The 21,225-nt window shown below is 39.1% G+C and overlaps 4 protein-coding genes across 8 annotated transcripts in view; 2 read left to right on the top strand and 2 right to left on the bottom strand.

Moving 5' to 3' along the window:
- Positions 1–284: 284 nt before the first annotated feature.
- Positions 285–6,414, top strand: hmga1a (high mobility group AT-hook 1a). Of its 2 annotated transcripts, none has more exons than XM_034126643.1 (5): positions 285–387; positions 1,334–1,449; positions 2,428–2,508; positions 3,506–3,583; positions 4,394–6,414. In XM_034126643.1, the coding sequence occupies exons 2-5, from the start codon at positions 1,354–1,356 to the stop codon at positions 4,475–4,477; spliced, it is 339 nt and encodes a 112-aa protein (XP_033982534.1). In that variant the 5' UTR covers positions 285–387; positions 1,334–1,353; the 3' UTR covers positions 4,478–6,414. The 2 variants fall into 2 exon arrangements, with proteins under 2 accessions (XP_033982534.1, XP_033982535.1); XM_034126644.1 differs by lacking the exon at positions 285–387 and adding an exon at positions 514–619.
- A 135-nt stretch (positions 6,415–6,549) lies between these two features.
- Positions 6,550–11,310, bottom strand: smim29 (small integral membrane protein 29). 4 transcript variants are annotated; one of them, XM_034126688.1, is made up of 5 exons: positions 11,173–11,310; positions 10,370–10,670; positions 10,101–10,126; positions 9,862–9,967; positions 6,550–8,074 (listed from the first exon to the last, which is right to left on the bottom strand). In XM_034126688.1, the coding sequence occupies exons 2-5, from the start codon at positions 10,475–10,477 to the stop codon at positions 8,006–8,008; spliced, it is 309 nt and encodes a 102-aa protein (XP_033982579.1). In that variant the 5' UTR covers positions 10,478–10,670; positions 11,173–11,310; the 3' UTR covers positions 6,550–8,005. The 4 variants fall into 4 exon arrangements, with proteins under 4 accessions (XP_033982579.1, XP_033982582.1, XP_033982580.1 ...); XM_034126691.1 differs by having other exon boundaries at positions 10,370–10,667; positions 11,173–11,260; XM_034126689.1 differs by having other exon boundaries at positions 11,021–11,216.
- A 1,944-nt stretch (positions 11,311–13,254) lies between these two features.
- The window catches only part of LOC117479573 (protein kinase C and casein kinase substrate in neurons protein 1-like), a 39,430-nt gene continuing 31,459 nt past the window's right edge, over positions 13,255–21,225 (top strand). The window contains exons 1-2 of the mRNA XM_034126654.1: positions 13,255–13,332; positions 15,667–15,807. The gene's annotated coding sequence lies outside the window, so the exon portion shown is untranslated. The remainder of the gene's footprint in view (positions 13,333–15,666; positions 15,808–21,225) is intronic.
- LOC117479427 (homeodomain-interacting protein kinase 1-like) lies at positions 15,095–18,049 on the bottom strand. Its single transcript, XM_034126373.1, has 10 exons — positions 17,867–18,049; positions 17,568–17,759; positions 17,256–17,437; positions 16,949–17,072; positions 16,492–16,578; positions 16,211–16,383; positions 16,033–16,098; positions 15,688–15,801; positions 15,299–15,471; positions 15,095–15,198 (listed from the first exon to the last, which is right to left on the bottom strand). The coding sequence occupies exons 1-10, from the start codon at positions 18,047–18,049 to the stop codon at positions 15,095–15,097; spliced, it is 1,398 nt and encodes a 465-aa protein (XP_033982264.1).

Here is a 21,225-nt window from a genome sequence, read left to right as displayed (position 1 = left end):
CTTAAGCCGGTTTGTGTTTGCATTGGGGGAGGTCATAGTTCAGTCACCATCATTGTTAAGACTGGTATGTAGGTTACTATTGACCACATGCATACGATATATGATACAGTTTATTTACATTTCTTACATTGATACTTTTTTCGGCAACTTTTACACATGCTTTTTGGTGTTTTGATATGAACCCAGGTGAATAAGAGGGATAAAGGGGGGGCGCGGGCTCGTCTATTACTGTTGGTGGCCCATTTATTGTCTCCGCCTTCCCATGAGGGCGGCTCTTTAAATGGCTTCAAAACTCCTCCTGGCTGGCGCCTTTTTCCCTTATCTGCAGGAGACAAGACACACGTGCTATTTTTAGTAAGTCGAAGGAACAAACTTCTCAACCGGCTGGTAAGAATTTAAAGTCTTATTTCTTGTCTAAATCCTGTTCCTTTCTCATTCATAGCTGGGGTTTTAGTCAACGCTGCATGCTGGGATTTGAAAGGGGCGGGCTGTGTGCTGTCTGACGAATACAAGCTGTAGCCTATAGATCTGTGCAAGGCTTTTTAACCGGGTACAACCAGCCAGGCTTAAAGGAAACATTTGGGTTAAATTCAGTAAGAGACTATAGCCAACGATAAAGGTGAGTGCAGGAAACGCGACGTTGAAACTTTGCATGTTTGATCAAACAGAACCATATATTTATGCATTTTAAAAAGCAGGAGCTCCGGCGAGGAGAGACGGCATGCTCGAAATGTGAAGCCGTCTTTTGTTGCTGTATCCGGGATATCGCCTCCGCAAGCGAACCCAACTCACCCTGCATTTCGTGTGCGGTTTTTTAAAGGGTCCATGCAGGCTCTGTTGAACCGGCAAACACCACAGAGGACACAGCAGCCATTGTGTGTCGGGTAGTATCTCCATGGCACGATACATGCTGTGAGATAGTCCCATGTGCAGGCCCGATTATTGGCCACAACAACTAAGTACAGCACAGGGCCGCCGAACATGGTCTGTACGAGGACGGAGCGTTGGGTTCATGGGACTTTTTCAGATTTATGCCGCTACCGACCGCCTATAATCCCAGCAATACAATGCTTGATGTTTATAGTTAAAAATGTGTTTGTAAGGCACAGTCGGGTGGGTAATTGAGCACGGATGATCCCGAAATAGACCTGGAAATAAGCGCGGATTAATTGAGTTAAACGCGTTACCGGTGTGTGGTCTGCAGGTTTTTTTTGTTGGTTTGTTGTTGCGGTCGGTGAGTTTCGTAGCCCCTGTATTTACTGTGTTGCATATGCATGTGTGAACTTGATGCCTTGTTTTACAGCAAGCCTGAGCGGTGTGGTTTATTTCCTAGGTCCGAAAAGATAAGAAAACATGAGCGACAAGGGGACAGTCTCACCGAAAGAGGAGGCAACAGAGAAGAGGGGGCGTGGAAGACCCCGCAAGCAGCCCAAGGAAAAGACCACTGACGTGAGTAGTGACACTTATTTATGTTTATCCGATTATCATGTGATCATATCCGGGTTGTATTCAATCATATCACCATCCTAAAACACAACAAAGCGCATTTGCATTAAGAAAAAGAAGTACAGAAACAAAACAAGCGCTTAGAACACATCTGTTGATGCCCAGGTAGATATTACTGTAGATAAGGTGCTCATGCATATCAATAACATACGCCCCTGCTATTCTACTGAGCCTTTAGGTCAATCAAGATATGGCTGCAGCAAGCCACTATGACCATTCGCTCACCCCTTATTGATGTAAGTGTAGAAGTCTACAAACTTCCTGTGTGTCTCACCGGTTTGTAAGCAACCTGTAACTCTACACCTTCAAACCAGTATTGACCCCCCCTCATGACCCACCCATGCTAGTCATGTAATGGATGACATAGCTGGGTGGAAGCACAGAATGGCTCGTATAGCTGTCACTCAGCGCTGTGTGTTTTAGTATTGAATTGCTTGGTTGCTATGAGCCATGGTTGTAAACACACTCGTAATGCAACAGGAGATGGGACCGTAACGACATGGCTTACAACCACAAATTATCACGAGAACAAGATACTGAATTCACCTTGCACTTTGGAGTTGATGGTACTCGAGCCCCTTCAATGTAAATTATTTCTCCTACCACAGTGCCGCTGCTTTCATTCAAGCCTCTTATTAGATGTTTTGTCAGAACTATTTTAAAACATATGCGTCATTTTGAACATTCCATAAAGAGTTTTTAAGCGAGGCCATGGCAACCTGTGGCTCTGAGCACCTGTCTGTCTTAAAGTTGTTTCCGGTCACATTGACCCTGAAAGGGGAACACTGTATATTTGAGTCTCGCATGTAGAACATTATTCATTCCTGTATAATTTGCCAAATACATGCCGCTCCATCTTTATATACAAAGTGTAAAATGTTATATATTGTGCGAACCATCTTTTGACTTTTGCTTTTTCAGGAAGCAAGTGGGTCTCCTGCTCCAAAGAGGTCCAGAGGACGGCCCAAGGGCAGCACAAACAAGACTGTCATCAAGGCCAAAGTAAGTCAATGCTCTCTGCAGGCAACAAGTCCTGATTTCAGCAACAGCTTGCATGCACCAACCGCCTGGTACACATTCATTTAAAAGAAGACAGGCACAGATTCACGACGGAGCGGAACATGGTGTTCACCCACTTCTCTTGCAATCATTTCCTTTTCTAATCCCCGAATTTGGTTGAACGCTTAACGGTAGCTAACCCCATCCTCTTACAAGGACATCCTGCTGTTACTTGTGATATATTTGTTGGCTGCAATTTAGCTGCCCCCCCCCCCCTCCTGGTGTCAGAAATAGCCTGGCGTTGGGTTCCCATTGTAAAGACCTTGGTTTACTGCCTTACATTTTCTTTTTGTTGAGAGATGCTCGCTGTACTTCCTGTCCTCCAGCTTCCTGCAGCTTGTCATGCACAGTGCGGTGCAGGTGCAGAGGCCGCAAGACTGTTTCCAAGCTGACACTAAGCACCCCTCCGCCCCCACCCAGCACACAGCCCTAGTTCTTCTCTGCCTGTCGTCTCCATAGCAACAACTGATTTTCTCCCTCGCCCCTACCCTCCAGCTCCCCCGTGCGCTCGGTCTTCACTGCTATGTATGGGAAAGGGAGGAAGAGTAGAATGCACATACATGTATGATGAAGGTTTAGCAGCGAGGGCCAAGCTGCAGAGGGTTTGTGTCCGCTCAGTCCCACCAGCTGTCTCTGAGCCTCAGACCAGGTGGCCAGCGAACTGGAGTGCCCTGTGTGCAGTTCCTGTCGGCCTTCCAGATAATAGCCAATGAACCCAATGCCCCTTTCCATCTGTATCATTACACAGTTAATACTGCCATCTGCAGGCAGCTAGAAGTGGAGCTTTGTGGAGATTTGTATTGTTTATACCCGTTTTGTTTCCCCCAGAAAGTCTTGTCTTTTACTGAGCAGGGCAGCAGGTCTCTGAGCCAGAAAATAACTAAATGCATCGCCCCGCCCATAGCTCTGCTAACCTTGTTCTGTTTTCCCTCGCTCACAGAAGGCAGCGGCTGCCGCAGCGGCTGCCGTAGCTGCCCCAGCTGCAGGGGCAAAACGCAGGGGAAGACCTAAGAAGGAGGTAAGAGTCCCTTGATAAACCGTGTAACAGTACTCACATGTGTTTAAACCATTCCTCCCCAAATTGAATTATGATTGGTATGACTGTCTGCAGGGCGCAATTGCATTTTCCTAATTCCCCTGCCTGCCTCCTTCCTCTCGAATTAGTCATTTTTTACTCATCACAGCTATTCATGTCATGCACTGTGCATTCATTTAGAGAAGTTTCTTCAGATGCATAAAGCTGTGTTAAAAGGCAACTCTGAACCTGTGTAGCCATTTTCTTAAGGTGTTCCTAATCCACTTGTTGAGTAACCGGCAGTTAAACAGTCAAACGTGTTATCAGAGTATGCAAAGCAGGTCAAAAATGCATGTTAAATCTAGGGGGAAATTGCGGTCTTATAGTAACATTCTGTCATGTGCATGAGTGGTTAGGGCGTACTCTAGAAAGAAGTCTGGTTTGAATTAGTCACAGAAAGGAATGACCCAACGTTACCCTTCTAACCAGACCTCGTTTTTATGAATGAACATCTTGGGCAGTAGTGAGTGAGGGGAGGAAAAGAAGTATGCCTCATTGTGACTCACCGCTCTTATGAATCACTTCACTACAGATGGCTCACCCTTCCCCTGGGTGTTCTTCATGCCACAGTGATTTATCAAAGACATTTATTATTACATTTTTGTGTAATGTTGGTGTTTGAGCTTATTAGAAGTAGAAACAGTCACGTTGAGACATGAATCACAGGCAGCCATTGTTGGAAAAAGTTGATGACATTTTCCCTGTGGGTGTAGTCAAGGCTTGACTGGATTTTATTCCCCCTTTCTGTCACAGGAGAAGGAAGAAAAGGCATCCCAGGAATCATCTGAGGAGGAGGAGGAGGAGGAGGAGGAAGAAGAAGAAGAAAACGACCAGTAATTCACAACGCATGCTACCTCACTCAACATACTGACATACTGTTAACTAGAACTGGGCTGTATCTCCAACGCCAGTGCCACCACATGACCACTGTTCACGACAAAGCCCCCCTTTGCCAAAAGGAGGCTTAACACAGTTCAAATATCATGCAACAGCACTGGATAGAACGATGGACCTTGCTCAAGCATAGATCTAAGAATTACATGAAGGGTAACAGCCCTTTTCTTTACACGTCATGTTATCACAAGTCTTTTATACTGGACAAGTGTGCTCTGAGGAGCCTGGATTCCCCTAAAGATGGTTTGTAAGACTCTCCTCCGCTTAATGTTACTTATGTGTTGTACCCGCATCTGAGATGGTAGGGCATATAGATTTTTCTTCATGTTTTGTACTGGACAAAGGTGAATTTTACCTGTACTTACTGGTTTTATTTTTTGTTTGTGTGAAGTGGTTAACCTATCCCTTGCAACATATTATAGATGGAGTTGAGCTTTAGTGTTTAGGATGAGAATAGGTAAAAGATGGTAGAAGTGTGTTTTTTTTCATTTCTGCATAACTGATTTCTCCCTACCCCACCAGTAGAGCAGAATCATCCTTAACCGGTCCTTTAGGAAATTTTAGATAAGGGTTATGCTTTACAAACTTCGTCGCCGGTCCTTGGCGTGCAGTGGGGAGATGTAAAGTGTATCGCTGGTCTGATTTACTTACTGTTTTGTTCCTTCGGGTTACATACATTTATAAAAAAACATGAGTGTGCTGCTTTTCATGATATAATACAACTTTTTTTGGTATAATGTGTGTTTTTAAGAATAGGGTTGGCAGAGTTCTAGGCAGAAGGCATCAGTGTCATTTCTTCAGGGAGCTTTTACAAATGCTGTTTTCGTTGGCGTCTTTGTCTTCACACGGTCCTCAGTTACTAAGCGCTCACCCAATCACTCAAGGCAAACTGCAATCGGTCAAAACCAGGAGTTTGATCGTAATAGAGGATAGTCGGTGGCACTGCTATCCAACAGGATAACGTTGTTCATTCCATCTAGCTCTCACTGCTTCACCTAGCGTGGTCCTTCTGTCATCACTTAGTACAGTAATACACTTTCTTAGTCTTTTTGAAGATGTGTGTTGTAATGTTTGTATTTCTAAGTGTCAGGGAACCCGCAGTCACAGTACACTTACCTGGGTTTTTTCCACCTACCTAAGCTGCTACAACCTCAGTTAAAAACCCCGGAAAAACTGCATACAGGCGATACAAGGCCTGGATTGCATACCTCAATCAACAGTTTGCTTAACCATAGAATTGCATTGAACTGGTTTCTGTTTTTAAATGTAACCTCTGGCATGAATTGGAAAATGTATTTTTGTTTTTCTTACAAATGGACTGTAATGCGGTATCTTAAGATGTCAAGTTTGTGATTGTGTGTGTGTGTGCACACACGCAGCACGTCTTGGCTCGTTCATAACCGGAGCTTGCAGACAGGTTGTTTATATTTGTGAAGCAAGTCAGGGAGACCTGTCGGCTTGACAACTGTGTTCGCTGACTGTGGTAGATTAGCAGGTGTGTTTTTATTCTTCTGGTGCACTGAAATGTTGGTTCAAATTTTCATGGACAAATATTTGTGTGTTTGTTAGACTAGGCGCTCTTTTCACTTAACCATTCTGTTGGCCAATGTGTGTTTGGCACTAACACACATTGCCACCATCAATAGTACACTGGTCATTTCATGTTATTTTTTTCAAACATCCATCAACTACTTGGTACCATATGGGTATCATTTTACATACCGACATCTTGCAACTGTTCATTTACATACTGTTGATGCGTTAGGATGGGATCATTCTTTTTAATGTACACCGTATATAAATGTACAATGTCTATATTTCTATGGTGCCCTACAACAATTTGTATCAGAAATGGTCAATAAAGAGAATTTTCTTTGTCACTTTGTCACCTTGTAATGTGTGCACACTGGTTTTCCACCTTAACACTTAACATGCATTTCAATTTCCTTAACACTAAATGTACTGGTAGGCAAATAATTAAAACAAATTAAAAAAAAAGACGATTACCACCAATACAAAGTTATATTACTTTATTTCTTAATTCATAGCTTCAATCAATTCACTCAAAACAAACTGGTCCAACAGTCTGAAGATGTAACGTTGCCAAATTCACATTTGGATTTCAGTAGTTCTTTATCATGTGCAACTTAAAATCAGAGCCTTCCATTAAAAGTTGACATGTGTTTTACCAGTGCAAATCATAATCGGATATTTATACAGTTTCCTTTGTGACTACCTATCTTTCCACAAATGAGAAACTAATGCATAGAAAGTCAACAGTATTATGAGCAGAGGGGCATGCTCTTGGGTAAAGAAGTCTTAGGGCCTGAAATGACACATTAACATCTATACAAAATGTAAGTCTTATTCCAGAGTACCTCTCAATATTTAGTCATACCTGTTATCGAGTCCAGACATTATCTGCCCAATACACTTTACTTTATCCACAATGAATGCATGTGCCTCTTATATAACCTCTTTATAGTTCTATTTTATGTATTTTATATTCACAAATGAAAGGTCAGGTAAGGTTACAATTCAAGAAAAAAAGACTTCCTGAGTGCTTGATACAGTCAGACCTATGGCATTCATCTTCAGCTGGAGGTACATTTTGTTGGTGCCATGCCTTGTAGAACGGACATATTTAGGGCACTAGTCACCGCTCATTTTGGGGATGTGAGGAGGTTGGTTTTATTTACTTCCATTTCATGCCATTGATAAGAGTCATAGGAATTGGCTAAACCACAGAGAGATCTGGGGCAGCTAGTTCTGAGAGATTAAAACCAACTTTTGACACAAAATGAAACTGAAATGAATGTCACCCAACCTAATTTGAACAGCAAATCTATTTTATAAATCTCTTAGCTATATGAAAATAATTGTTAAAACTGAATTTAAGTCATATTGCAGAGTTTCATGTCAACACATGTAACTAAAAGCCATTCTTTAAAGAAGCCATGTTTGTTTTTAATGCACTGCAAACAACCTCTTCACAATAACCTAACCAGACAGTGATCTTAAACCCTCTCATATTAAGAAATTCTTTATCTGATGCATACTCCTACCACACTGTGAACACTGCCCCTAATCAAATGCCTACTGCAAACCACAGGAACAAAACCACTTGTTGCACAAAACAACATAATTAATGTAAACAACAGTAAACCTACAGAAACCTTTTTTCTTAATCTTGTGAGAGGTTCCACCTTTCTCAACCATGAATAATGTCACAGTAAAAAAAGGTTTTGAATAAATAATTTCAAATAAATAAATGTACGGTACTGCATCTATTAGGCACAAAGGATTGGCATCAGAACAGTCAATCTATATGGACTTTAACAGGGAGATAACGGCAAATGGTAGCAAAGACAAGTAAAACCAAAAGGAAGTCTTGTGCGTGACTTCAAACTGATGACTGATGTGGCTGAAGGTTGTCTCCACACTGATGTCCTATGCCATGGCTCACTATCATCATGCATTGACGTCTTTGGTCAGAAGAGGGCGTCGCTGTTGATAACTCTTGGCCCAGCCTTGTACAATCTGAGGACATAAAATGCAAAGTGCAAAAACAGTTCAGTTACACACTGTAGTTTTTAAAGGCATAAGTTAAGGGAAATAATGTTTCTGATGAGGATATGTTAAATTGTTGTGAGGGTCAGCTCATTCAAAGCACAGAAAGAACACAGAAAACAGCAAGGTCTCATTTAAACCCATGCTGTTATCAAGCTATAATGAAAAGCAAACAAGGGAGGGGAATGATGTTTCATTTGTACATAAATAAACATTTGAAATTGAAAAGTAACATAATTTCAACAACAGGTCCTGGTTACAGCGGTCACTCTACAGGGTTCATACACTTTTTCACCAATGACTTTTCCATGACTTCTCCATGACCTTTACCTAATTTTCCATGACCAAAAAAAAAATTACTCTTTCTCAGCGGTACCACTGAAAATGGTTTATTTTAACATGAAACAGGAAAATAAGGTCTGAAACATGTTGTGCCTGTCTAAAACAAATCAAATAGTTGGCTTACTAGCTTCTACACGCTAAAGCAACTAAAATCTCTCACCAGCAAAATACCTCGTCAGTTAAATGCCATTTTACGTTTCATACGATACAGTATTTATTATCGTTATAGTATTTCGGCGATTAGATAAAATATAAATTATATTTTATGCAACTTTAGTTACATTTCCATGACTTTTCCAAAACTTCGGGAAAAATATTGTTTTCCATAACTTTTCCAGGGCCTGGAATTAGCATTTTGAATTTCCATGACTTTTCCAGGTTTTTAATGACCAAAAGAACCCTGACTCTAAAGACACAATGTCAAAAATATGAGCATTAGTAACAGGGATATTGTTTCTGGAGAAACATATTGAGTTCTGAACAACACAAATTCAACGTGTATTGGATTACCATCAGCATTTTCCGGGATGGACATAAAACACTAAAAAAAATCCTTTGGGAGTGAGTAACAAATGTTGTTTGGATATTTAAGTGAACTTCACCTTGAATCACTTAATATTAGTCTATTTGACAACTACAGAACTTGATATTATGATTTGGTTTTTCCCAATTTATAGGTTGAGTGGAGTAAGACATGACTTTTCCCATGGTCAATACTGCCACCTAGTGTTTGTCATGGCTCAGTGCTAAACTGTTCACTGGATTCAACCAGGCCAATACTTTAATTTCTGTAATTTGTTTCCATCTATTTCTATTTCATCAATTTCTAAACTACAGTATGTTACCACCAGGAGTGTCAAATTAACTTCATAGAAAGTCATGTTTTGGTTTTCACTTTGAATAACATGAGAGCCACATGTACACTACAATAGATCTGGTTTGAGGAACTCCCTGTTTATTTTTATTTTCCTTGCTTTTGTGAAGCATTGGAGGTTTGTAAATAAAACAAGTAGTGCAACTGTTCTACTTTTTAAAACCACCACTACTATGACTGTACTTTCATGCTTGCATCGTTGTTCTATGAGGGGAAGGAAGTCACTAACTAATTGAGGAACTGCTGTGGTTTAGAGTAAATGGCGCAACCACACAGTTAAAAAGATACACTGAGAAGTCAACAGCAGGCATGTTTTTGTGAAAGAAAATTCAGTTGTATTAGAGCTATATTAAACCTCTACATGGAGAAAATGTATACATTTCTTATAATGCAGGATTTGCGGTGAAATCATTGTTTACATATTCATTTAGCTTATAAAAATCTACATAGGTTTTCATCTGACTTCAGAATGACTAGTACCACTTGTAGTTAAAAATGTCCCAGAGAAAATAAAAGTTTGCAAAGCAATGGTGCATCATACCCTTGTGTCCTCTTCTCTCCACAACATTTCTTGCTCAGCTTCATTAAGCTCCTCTGATGGATCATATGTGTAAACTGGTAACAGCTGATGACGAAGTCTGTCAATTCTGCAGCACAAACAAAACAGAAAGAAATCAAACTCTGATATAATGACTAACACCGAAACACAGAAGTGAAGCGATCAATGTTATCACAGTAGCATTGTGCCATTCAATCAATCAGGGTAGATTAAAAACCTACCGTCTTTTCTTACGAATATACATGACCTGAAACAGACAAATGGAAGAGTATCACATGTACTGTGTATATGTAATTAGTCTCAATTCTGAGCTATCGCAATGCCTTTTTAACAGAGTACAACACTTAATTCCCCCTTGTGGGATTAATAAAGTGGCTTCTTATTTTAACGAATGTTTATAGATCTACTGAACTTTGCAGCTTGAACACACTATATGTTTTTAGCAGTTCAACTTTGTGTATATCGTCTTATGCAGACCAACCCAACTTACCACAGCTGCAGCTATTCCAATAATAGTGATGAGGAAGAATGGCACCAACACATAGCTGACTGCCACATCCCCATCTATGATAGCAGGGGGCTCAGTAGTGCTGTTCATTGCATATGTTCAGGAGAGGGGGACACAGGGGGCTGCTTGTGCAGGGTGTTTACAAGCAGCAAACCCCCTCCCTATGACACAGTGTGCAGCGGATCTCTCCTCAAGCTGCCCTCTTGTTGTTTATACCTCATCCTTGTCGTTCATGTGACTTCCACATGGTATCACTGCCCTTCCTAATCAGCGAAAAAATCTGCTGGAAAACGGAATGAAAAGAATTCGCGCATTGTTATAAGTACATCCAGGAAGTAGTAAGGTCACAAAAGGGCAAAAAGGTTAATTGGTTGGATATCGTCCCCTTACATTTGCAAAAAGGCTATGAGGATTTATATGGGCCAACTCAATACATTATAAACATTATATGTCTTGTTAGCAAGTGCCGGAAAAGCCACGTTTTGCTCAGCTGGTTCATGCTATTTGCTTATGTGTAATAACGGCAGGTAGCTGAGTAAAATATAACAGCAGCTGTCAATCAACGTTGCTACGCACAGAGATAACGGCTATTAATGGCTAGCCTGCGTTACTAGCTACATAAACAGCCGTTACCGTTAGCTGCTCCAGTAGATGACGAGGTGCGCCGACAAGTTGTTTTATTTCACAAACAAGCTGAAACAAGCCGTCTGCATCACGGCAAGGTTGGTTTATAACATGCTACAATAAACCTGTCTAACTTTAATGATGAGTAAATGCTAACTCACTGTGCGATGTGGAAAGCCTCTCTTTTGACTATCGTTTATGTTGTGGTTTCAGGCAGTTGGTCTTCCGTTGACACTTCCTGTGTGAAACTATCAGAATAAAAGCGAAACAAAACTGCGCTTATTATATTTCAGGTTCTGCCTTCCATGTACTTATTTTGTATGCGTGTGTTGGTTATGCATACACTCCGATGTAGTCCCACTCGTGTGGTGCGTTTGATGTTATGTTAGCGTTTTAGCATCTGAAGCTAGCATCACAAAATAACATTATCTGTTAGCATCACAAAATCCCACATTATTTTGTTGACATTGCTTATTATTAATTATGTATATAGTATATATTATTACATATTATGGCACTTAGCAACCAACTGTGACTGATTGCCTGTTTGCCCTCTATAATTTCATTGGATCTTTTTGAATGACGCTGCCGCTGACATTAGTTGCTCATAGATGGCAGAAGTTCAGTAGCTGCGGTCACGATGAACGAGGTTTAGCAACCATTTGAAAGTACGCTTTTTGAGAAAAACTAGAATATCTTGGTGCCCACCAGCCATGTGGTCTTGTTATTAACAAAACCTCCGCTCAAAACCATATTTAACCTGGAGTGGTTTAGCCTTGTTTTGCTACAGGTGTAAGCAGCAGGGCAACGCAGTAGGGTAACATTGGACAAGCTTAGCTACTAGGCTACCCAAACTTATAATAAAAAACCATACAAACAGGGAGCTTAGCATTATAACATCGCATTGAGTAGAACAGGTGTGTGTGCCCAGTCGAATGTCGTGTCAAACTTTGTGAGACATTTGAAAAAGCACATTTAACATATTTTAAAATTGTGTCATTTCAGACAATAGCAGTTGATCCAGCTGATTTTATCTAAAAAATAATGAGAAAGCAGGAGTTTAAGGGCAAACCAGGACCGGAGAGAACAACTGAGGTTATTAGTGATGGGAATTCCGGCTCTTCTTGGTGAGCCGGATCATTTGGCTCGGCTCACCAAGAAGAGCCGGCTCTTTCGGCTCCCAAACGGCTCTTCAGTTTACTACATATTATACCTTTTATAATTCAATCAAATGTAGCCCTGTTTTGACTCATGATTTATATGTGTACACATATCACTTACATTATTCAATACATCCTTTGTACTGAAGTATTCAAAAGTAAAAATTACATGTTTAATATCAATTATTTGCTGTGGCCAGTTTTCATTGCATTTACAGACCCTTGTATCTCTCTGATACCACCCAATGAATGCACTGACTTGCTTGAACCACGCTACACAAAGCAGATAGCAACACCTATAAAAAACCCGAGGTGACAGGGCTTTCAGTGTTGCAGCTCCTAGACTGTGGAACAGCCTCCCAGTACATATCCGGACTGCTGAGTCTATTGAACTTTTTAAATCTCAGCTAAAAACTCACCTCTTTGCACTGGCTTTTAATACTAGTTGAACATTACATTTTTACATTTGTATGTGTTTTTTTTAAATATTTTTCTAGTTATTGTGCTTTTTATCATGTTTTTAATTATTGTTTTATTATTGTACTCCCATTGTGTTATTTAATATGTATTGCCTGTACAGCACTTTGGTCAACTGAAGGTTGTTTTAAATGTGCTATATAAATAAATAAAGATTGAGATTGAGATAAAAACTTAAGCATAGACATTTAAATAAAGGGGCTACTGTATCGACATTTTAAAATTATATTTAAAGAAAAGGCCCTGACTAAACAGCAGGGCTCTATTTCAGTATTAACTATAGAAAAAAAGACAGCAACAGCTGACATCAAATCTTTGCTGAGCCCAAGGATAATCATAAATAAATGACATAGTGAAAATAAATATATTGCAATGCTCAGTACAGCAGCATCCAACAGTCTCTAATCCTTGGATATTACATGTCACTGCATGCATGCACGGAGCAGCTGTAGCGCGGAGATCATCATATCATTCTGTCTTGTATTACTTAACAACAAAATAACAAAAAAAAAACGGCTCGTTCGCGGGCGCGAGCCGGCTCCCGTCGTTCACTTAAAAGAGCCGGCTCTTCGAGCCGGCTCGTTCGCGACCGACACATCACTAGAGGTTATACAACCAGGAACCACTGACTGATGAACGTGGATTTGCTTTTCCTGACAGACTTGCAGCCAGCAGCAGCACATGGTGAGAAGCACTGACACAAAAAGTGTACAACAAACATCTGCCTTTAAGAATTTATAGGCCTATAGAGATTGATCAAAGTGAATTTGCTGGTTTGCAAACCTTGTTGAAGGGCAATTCAAAAGAGACTGTATTTGAAAGTTAGGTACTAGTTAGGAACACTCTTTTACAAGTAAAAGTTCTGCATTCAAAATGTTACTCAAGTAAAAGAAGAAAAGTATTAGCATCTAAATATACTTAAAGTACCAAAAGTAAAAGTACTCATTATGCAGATTTCAGAATAATATACATTATATTTTGTGATTATAATTATTGATGCATTAATGTGTTTATCAAAGCTAGGAAAGGTGTAGCTAGTTTTAATTCCACATTAAATAAATTGAGTATTTAACTCTGAATTGTAGTCGGCTAGAAACAAAAATTGAAATACGAACAAGTATCTCAAACTTAAGTATTGTACTTGAGTAAATGTACTCAGTTACTTTACACCACTGATGACACAAACAATTACATAATTTTTCAGACCTCGACCAAGAAGTAATTTGTTATGTGTGACTATATATAATATACATTATATATAATCTTCTCTCTTTGCATAATTGACAGCTACTTTCAACTGCCTCTGAGCTTCCAGGGAGACAATTGAGAACATAAGCTACTGGTTGATGACTCTGTTATTGGGTAATCACGAGAAATATGAGGCCTCAAACTAAATTAGAATAGATAAGATTCAACTTTATTGTCATTGCACAGAGTACAAGTGATAAGATAAAGAAAATGTGATGTCTAGTATAATATAAATATATAAAAAGTATTTACACTATGAACAGAATAAAGGGGTATACACATCATAAACAGTCGTATAAAAAATGAATACACTAGATGGTTAATATATTGACAGTATAATACAGACAGAATAAATATGAATATCCTATAGACTGTTATTGAAATTATTTGAAGTAAATTAAGTTTTTATCAAATTTCAGGATAATGATAATCATAATAATAATAATAATAACTTGAATTTATATAGCGCCTTTCATAACCTCAAGGTCGCTTTACAACGAAACATACAAGGACAAGTCATAAAACATAAAACATAAACATATGATTTAAAACATGATACCATATTCTTAACATTTTGCTAAAACAAGACTTTAAATCTGCAGCCATAGTAGCAGCCCTGTGAATATCAGTACTTTTTAAAGCACCAGAAAACAAAATTGTTGGAATAATAGAATGGGGACAGACATAAAAATCTATTTCCAAAATAATTGTCACTATTTGTAACGGTCATTTGACCATAAATGCACCACAAATTGGAATATGAACTGCTGAAAAAAATCTAAAACTGAAATGACAGCGTGGCATCCCCCTACATTTGGCTTGAGAGTTTATCCGTCAGAAAGACCAGCTCTTAGTAAATCACAGTAGAAAGTCTTCATAGACACAAAACAATTTAGCAACCGAAATGTATTTCAGTCCTATCTTAAGACTGAACATGTACAACCAATAGACATATTTGTAATTTGTGAACAATTTATTGTAAAAAATGGGAGAAAACCGGAGGTCCCGGAGAAAACCCATGCAGACACGGCTCCTGCTCCTCACAGGAAGTGCTGTGCTGCCCATAGAAGTAACTGTGAAGTTTTGCACTGAATCTCCATAGAGCTTGAAGGAGTTTTAAACACCCATGTCAGAGTTAAGGGAAATGAAGCTGCTGATGTTGAACTGACAGTGAGTTTCATTGGAAAACCTTCACAGACTACTTCACTCCTCGCACACAGAAGCAGGAGAAGAAATTCCTCCTCATCCTGGAGAAGAATCCTCTGATTCCCTTCTTCTTTTTCTTCCTTGGCTCGCTGACCACTGAAAATTAAAATTATAGTTAGTGTTTTAATCAACTTTGAAGAAATGGGGTTTGGAAAAATGTGACAATTCAGAAAATGGTGAGGTAAATATTTCCTACCAGGTGCGGGCAAAGTCTCTTCGCTGCTGGACTTGGGAGCTTCGGAATGGCCTTTTCCAATAACCGATACGATGCTTATTTCCCAATCTTCATCAGTGATTGAATCCAGTTTAATTTCATGTGCAATTTCAGCCTTCACTGAGCTGGGGGTATCTCCCTGCACAGTCTGGGTCCTACACAAACACAAAAACACTTACAGGGTCATTGTTGGTTCATACAAGATCAAAAGGTCTAGATTATATTGAAACTGACATTGTCATATTAAGGGCAAAGGTGCATCTTATGTCACCTGCTTCGATTGCATTAACTTTGAACATTATGATCATTTTATCTCTCCTAACTTTATTGTGTTTTTCTTCTACTCTCAGCTGAGGGATTAGTGGCCTTACCTGATGACACTGCTCTCTTTGGTGGCTTCTTCAACCAGTATGGTCCTCTCATCGGTCTGAACCTCGATGACCCCAGCTGGCAGCTCTTTGAGACTACAGGAGTGTTCAGAGGATCTAAAGGTAAGCAAAGATGCACGCGTTTAACAAGTGGTGTTCCCATAAAATATGTTGTTCAGATGCATTTAGAAACATTCGGAAGCGTGCTGAGTTCAGAGCAAATAATAATAATAATGATAATTCATTACATTTTTATTAGAGCGCTTTTCCAGGTGAAATGTTTCAAACTGATAGAAAACTATTATTTCCATTCTACCACAAAACCAAAAGAAACTAATCATTACTTACCCATCAACTTTTGTCTGTTCAGTCTCTGGCCTCTCGCTGGAACTGTCAGCTTCTACAGTTTCAGTGCTACAAAAGGATAATCACGTTTACAATCATGTTCAAATTGCGTACGGTACACATTACAATAGCCATTTAAAGTCATCTAAAATGCCTACTGTTGTCAAACAGACATACTTACCCATACAGACAGTTTTTGCTCAGATTGAGGTAGCTCCTGGTTATGAATGGATGGGCCAGGATTTGTTTTGGAGTAATCCTTTTCTTTTGGTCCATCTGGAGCATGTCCTGCAAAAGTTCCACACAAGCCTTCCTGTCTTCTGCCTGGAAGCTGGTTTTGTTGTGTGTGCTTGACTAAATAAAAAAAATATTGACAAATGAATTGACACTAGCCAAAAAGATTTCCTGATATTTGACTATGTTGTTACTGCCTCTACAGGCAGCACCTTCTTGAGAACTTACTGTTTTCAGCTCCTCCAGAGAGGAAAACGTGTATTCCCTGTCATCACTCGTCTTCAGCTTTGTTTCCAGCTGAAACTCCAAGGGTGTCTGGAAGAAGACAAAATATTGTATTGCTTTTTATGCTCATGATCTAATGGAGGATAATGAATGTTTGGCAAAGAAGGTTGCGGTGCTATACCTTGAATTTCCAAACCGTCCGCCCACAGAATCTGCTTTTTCCCTTAAAGAATGACTCTGTGAATAATCCACTATTCAAGAGTTGCCTTGGTGGTTCTCCCAGGAGATCGATGATGAAACGGAGCTAGAGACAAAACACAGCAAAATGCCATTTTGACTACTCTATAAATGTTCTAATAGCCATGTATTAAACATGCCTGACCGTAAAGTATTAGTACATATCAAAACAATATTACAAACATTAGGACAAATGTAGAAATGAACCATCAATGTTACTCACCACATCATACGCATTATTTCCTGGGAAAAGCGGAAAACCGAGGAGTATTTCGGCCAATATGCTTCCAAGAGACCAAACATCGATGGCCGCATTGAATGGCTGGCCAAGAATAACTTCAGGGGCTCTGAGTGTGGAAGAACAGCACAATATACAAGGTCATTTTTAAAGAAATAAAAATACAACTCATACATTTTCTTTAGGCATACTGCATACTGCTCTTCTCCAAATATTCAATAAGAGACAGTCAGATGGCAGTGAACTTCTTACATCGATTGCATATCCATGATAAAGGGTCTAGAGGTCTTACCTATGCCAGACAGGCTGCACTACAAGTCCTTTGCAGACTTCGGAGGTCTTTACAACTAGGCCAAAGTCGATGAGCTTCACCCTGAACGGCTGTACCTGGTGATCCACCAGCATGACATTGTCCAACTTCAAGTCTGTATGGATCAGTCCCATACCCTTTAGGGTATCAAATGCTGTGGCCAACTGCAAGTGAAGTAATTTACATAATGTTTATGATGAGAATGATTTCCCAAACTGAGATCAATAAAAGTATATCTTATCTAACGGGTGGAAAACTAATAGTTGTTAATTATTTTCTCTCTGGCATCCTTACGTCTTTGATCACCGTTCTTATGCCATTGAGAGGTGCAGGCAGCCATTCTCTCTTGTCCATGTACTCATGGAGGCTCATATCCAGCATTTCAAAAACCATGAACGTCCGGTCCATCCGTTGAAAGCATTCATGGCATTTGACGATGGTGGACTTATCAGAGTCCATACATCTGAGCTTTTTCAGCATGAGCATCTGAGGATACATAAAACAGTGAGGTTGTGTACGAGCAAATATTTATTAAGACTCAGGCACAGTCCAATAATGGATCTTTGACTTGTGATCATCCAAAGTTAGCTCACCTCTCTCATGTTGAGTGCATCTGCGTTACTGTTTCTCAAAACCTTGACAGCCACAGTCTCTGCAGTGTCCAGTTTCAAACATTTCAGCACCTGTCCAAAGGAACCCACTCCCAGAACTATTAAAATCTCGTAATTGTCTGAGATTGTGTTGACCAGGGGTTGAGATTTCAAAACTGACGGCATAACTGAAAGCAAAGTTAACAAAGTATTAGTATGTTATTCCAAAAGCCACAATTGAATGATTTTCTGCCTTGATTAATGTTTATAACTGTTTTTAAAATCCCCACAATAATGAGTTATCAAAAGGTCTTATTGTTTTTTCAGACAGAACATTTCCAGCTTGTTTTGATATAGCCCTGCCACCAAAGATCATTTAGATTTAAGATTTACAAGTGAATAAGTTAGAAATTATAGAGGACATTTACAAGTGGCAACCTGCTGTTAGCCACCTCACCCCACAACGATTTACTAATAGAAAAGCAGTACAAATAAATAAAACTGTATAAATCTACTCTTAGAAACTAATTTGGTATATTTCACAGTTTTTCTTTAAATAAATGTACAGGTTAACCTAAAAACTAAGCAATAACTACCTGTATTTGTTACAGAATGCTTCACGTTCAGTACTGTGTGTTTTTGTGCTGTTTGGGTAAAAACTATTGGGGATTTTCAGAGGTTGCTTCTCGTCCGCTCGCCAAAAGTAAATGACCAAATGATCCCACACAGCTCAACCTACACCTGACTTTAGAATGTTCGTGATGTCACAAAGCACTTTAAGATTTCCAAATGTGTTGTCATAGGAACCACAGAATGTCAAAGTTCTGTATGTTTTTTCTTTTTTTTTGTTATCTTTACATTTGAAACATTCCTTTTTCTTTTGTTACTTTGGTGATATTGAAATAATTGAAAGTTCCGTAAGCTTGTTTCTACTACACCCCTTTAATATATGTGCGTGCCTCCCTTTGTGTACAGCTAGTAGTAGAGAAATGTTTTAAAATGCAGTAGAAAAAAGGTTTTGAAAGGATAAACTGCAACATAAATAGATTAAAGTGGAACAATTGTCAGATAAAAAAACATGATGTGATTTATTTTCATTATTAAATGTATTCATTTAAAAGAAATATGGACTTGTGGACTCTACAACTTGTGTAATATTTGCTTTGTCTGGATCACATGAATCAGAACAAATCCTGTGCAGCAATGACTGTAAGTTGATTCTACGAATAATTGTATTATTGCATAATATGTATCCTCAATTGTGCAGGAATATGCTGTAGCTGTTACCAAACACTTTAATAATAAGAGAAAAATGCATCTCATAGTCTTATAGCAGGGTTTTCACTGGCAGCCTGCTGCCACTAGAAGTCACTGCATGCCTTTGAGTTAACAACATGGGGGCAGATGAGGGTACATTTGTGATTTCCTATGTTGGGTGTTCAGTTAAAGGTGATTTATAATTTAAGCCATTGTGGTATAATGTAAACTGATGTTATCCGTCAGATAAATAGATAAAGTTAGAGTAGATTCAAATAAACCAGACACGGTGGATCCAAATGTGATCACAATCTTAAACTCAAAAGTGGAAAAAGTACTCACATTTTATGCTCAAGTACTTGATAAAGAGACCCATTTCAGAATCTGATATATTAAATCACTAGATTATGATTATTGATTCAATAATGTTTATCACAGCTGATAAAAGGTGGACTTTATTTTTGTGAAATAATGAGAATACTCAGTTAAAGTACAAGTACATCAAAATTGTACAATACTTGAGTAAATGTACTTATACCACTCCTTGAGCCCCTTCCCAGAAATGTTTTAGTTTTCCTGACATTGTGAATTTGTAATGAAATTAATTGTTACAGTAAAATCTTTCAAAACAATTTCTACCAGGAGGGTTGATTTTCCCTTCGTAGTGAGTCAAGCAGAGAGAAAGGGGATTATATTCTGAGAGTGCAAAGTAAACAGTAAAAGTAAAAAGAAAGGAGCCGAAGAGGAAAGCCTAAAATATTTAATTTAGCGCGTTCACACCGGAGTACTTTTCCCACAATAGTTCATCATAACTACGATATATTTGCGTTCACACCAAAAAGCCCCAGGAACTAAATTAGTTCATCAGAACCATTTTTACCCCGTTTTCAGTCCCTGCTAGAGAGAAGGGACTTTCGTGGGAGAAAAAAGTTCACACGTCTGATTGGCTGTGCGGAATGCAAACCACGCCCCGTTTAACTCTGAATTTTTTTTTGGAGCGGCCATTGTATTTGCTGGCATTATTAGACATGACAACGAGAGTACTTTTGTGAAAGCAGTTATTATGGCAACAATAAGAATACGAAAATCATCGGAGTGGTGGAGTGATGAGGATGTGTCGGCACGTCTGGCGATTTACTCGGAGGATGGAATCCAGCAGCTTCTACTGAAGGCAGTTTCCAACTGCAAAATGTATCAGCGTTGTTCGGTAAAGTTAGCCGACATGGGAATCTTCCACAGAGCACACTCATGCCGGTGTTGTGTCAAATTATGCACCCCCATCATGAAATGCCCCCCTTGTCACGGGAACGCGCATTTCTAAATGACACGTTTACACCTTAAAACGATGTTTAAAACGAAAAGTAAACGTTCAGGGTTTTTATTAATGGTAATTTTCAGACTGTGAGTTGTTTAGTGGTAGCTCATATAGTCTTGATTCTTGTGGTTAAACTTTTCGCTCCGTATTTGATGGTAGTGGTGTCGAAATTCATTCGTCACTTCCTTTTCAGTTTTTGTTTTTTTTAATCTTTTTTTCTTTTCTTATTATTGTTACGTCCTGTCTGTATACACGTGCTTTAAAATGTATTGTTTAATTTTACATATTTGTCATATAATAATCAAAATATATGTTTACAAATGTTACATAGTCTTTGTCAGCATATTTTTGCCACGTTATGCACCCCTTGCTATTTTACATAATAAAAGTGTCACATTCATGAAACTTGCTCCATTCATTGGTACTAGTCCTACAACTATACCCTGAAAAATGCTTGAGGGTGGGATTAATATAAACATCTTTTTTTTGGGGGGGGGTGCATTTTATGACAGGCCTGGTTATCACAATATGCCCCACCTTAATATCTTAAAAAATAAAAGGGTCACATTCATGAAACTTGCTCCATTCATTGGTACTAGTCCTACAACTATACCCTGAAAAATGCATAAGGGTGGGATTAATAGAAACATATTTTGTGGGGGGGGGTGCATTTTATGACAGGCCTGGTTTATCATCCGAGTCAGAAATAAAACAAATATGGAGTGAGGGCTAGTCCTGCAATTGTCCAATACATTTACATACACACAGTAATTAATAATACATGTTGAAT

Source organism: Trematomus bernacchii, unplaced genomic scaffold, assembly GCF_902827165.1.
Source record: "Trematomus bernacchii unplaced genomic scaffold, fTreBer1.1, whole genome shotgun sequence".
Classification (NCBI taxonomy): domain Eukaryota; kingdom Metazoa; phylum Chordata; class Actinopteri; order Perciformes; family Nototheniidae; genus Trematomus; species Trematomus bernacchii.
This window is presented reverse-complemented; position numbering and strand designations above follow the sequence as displayed.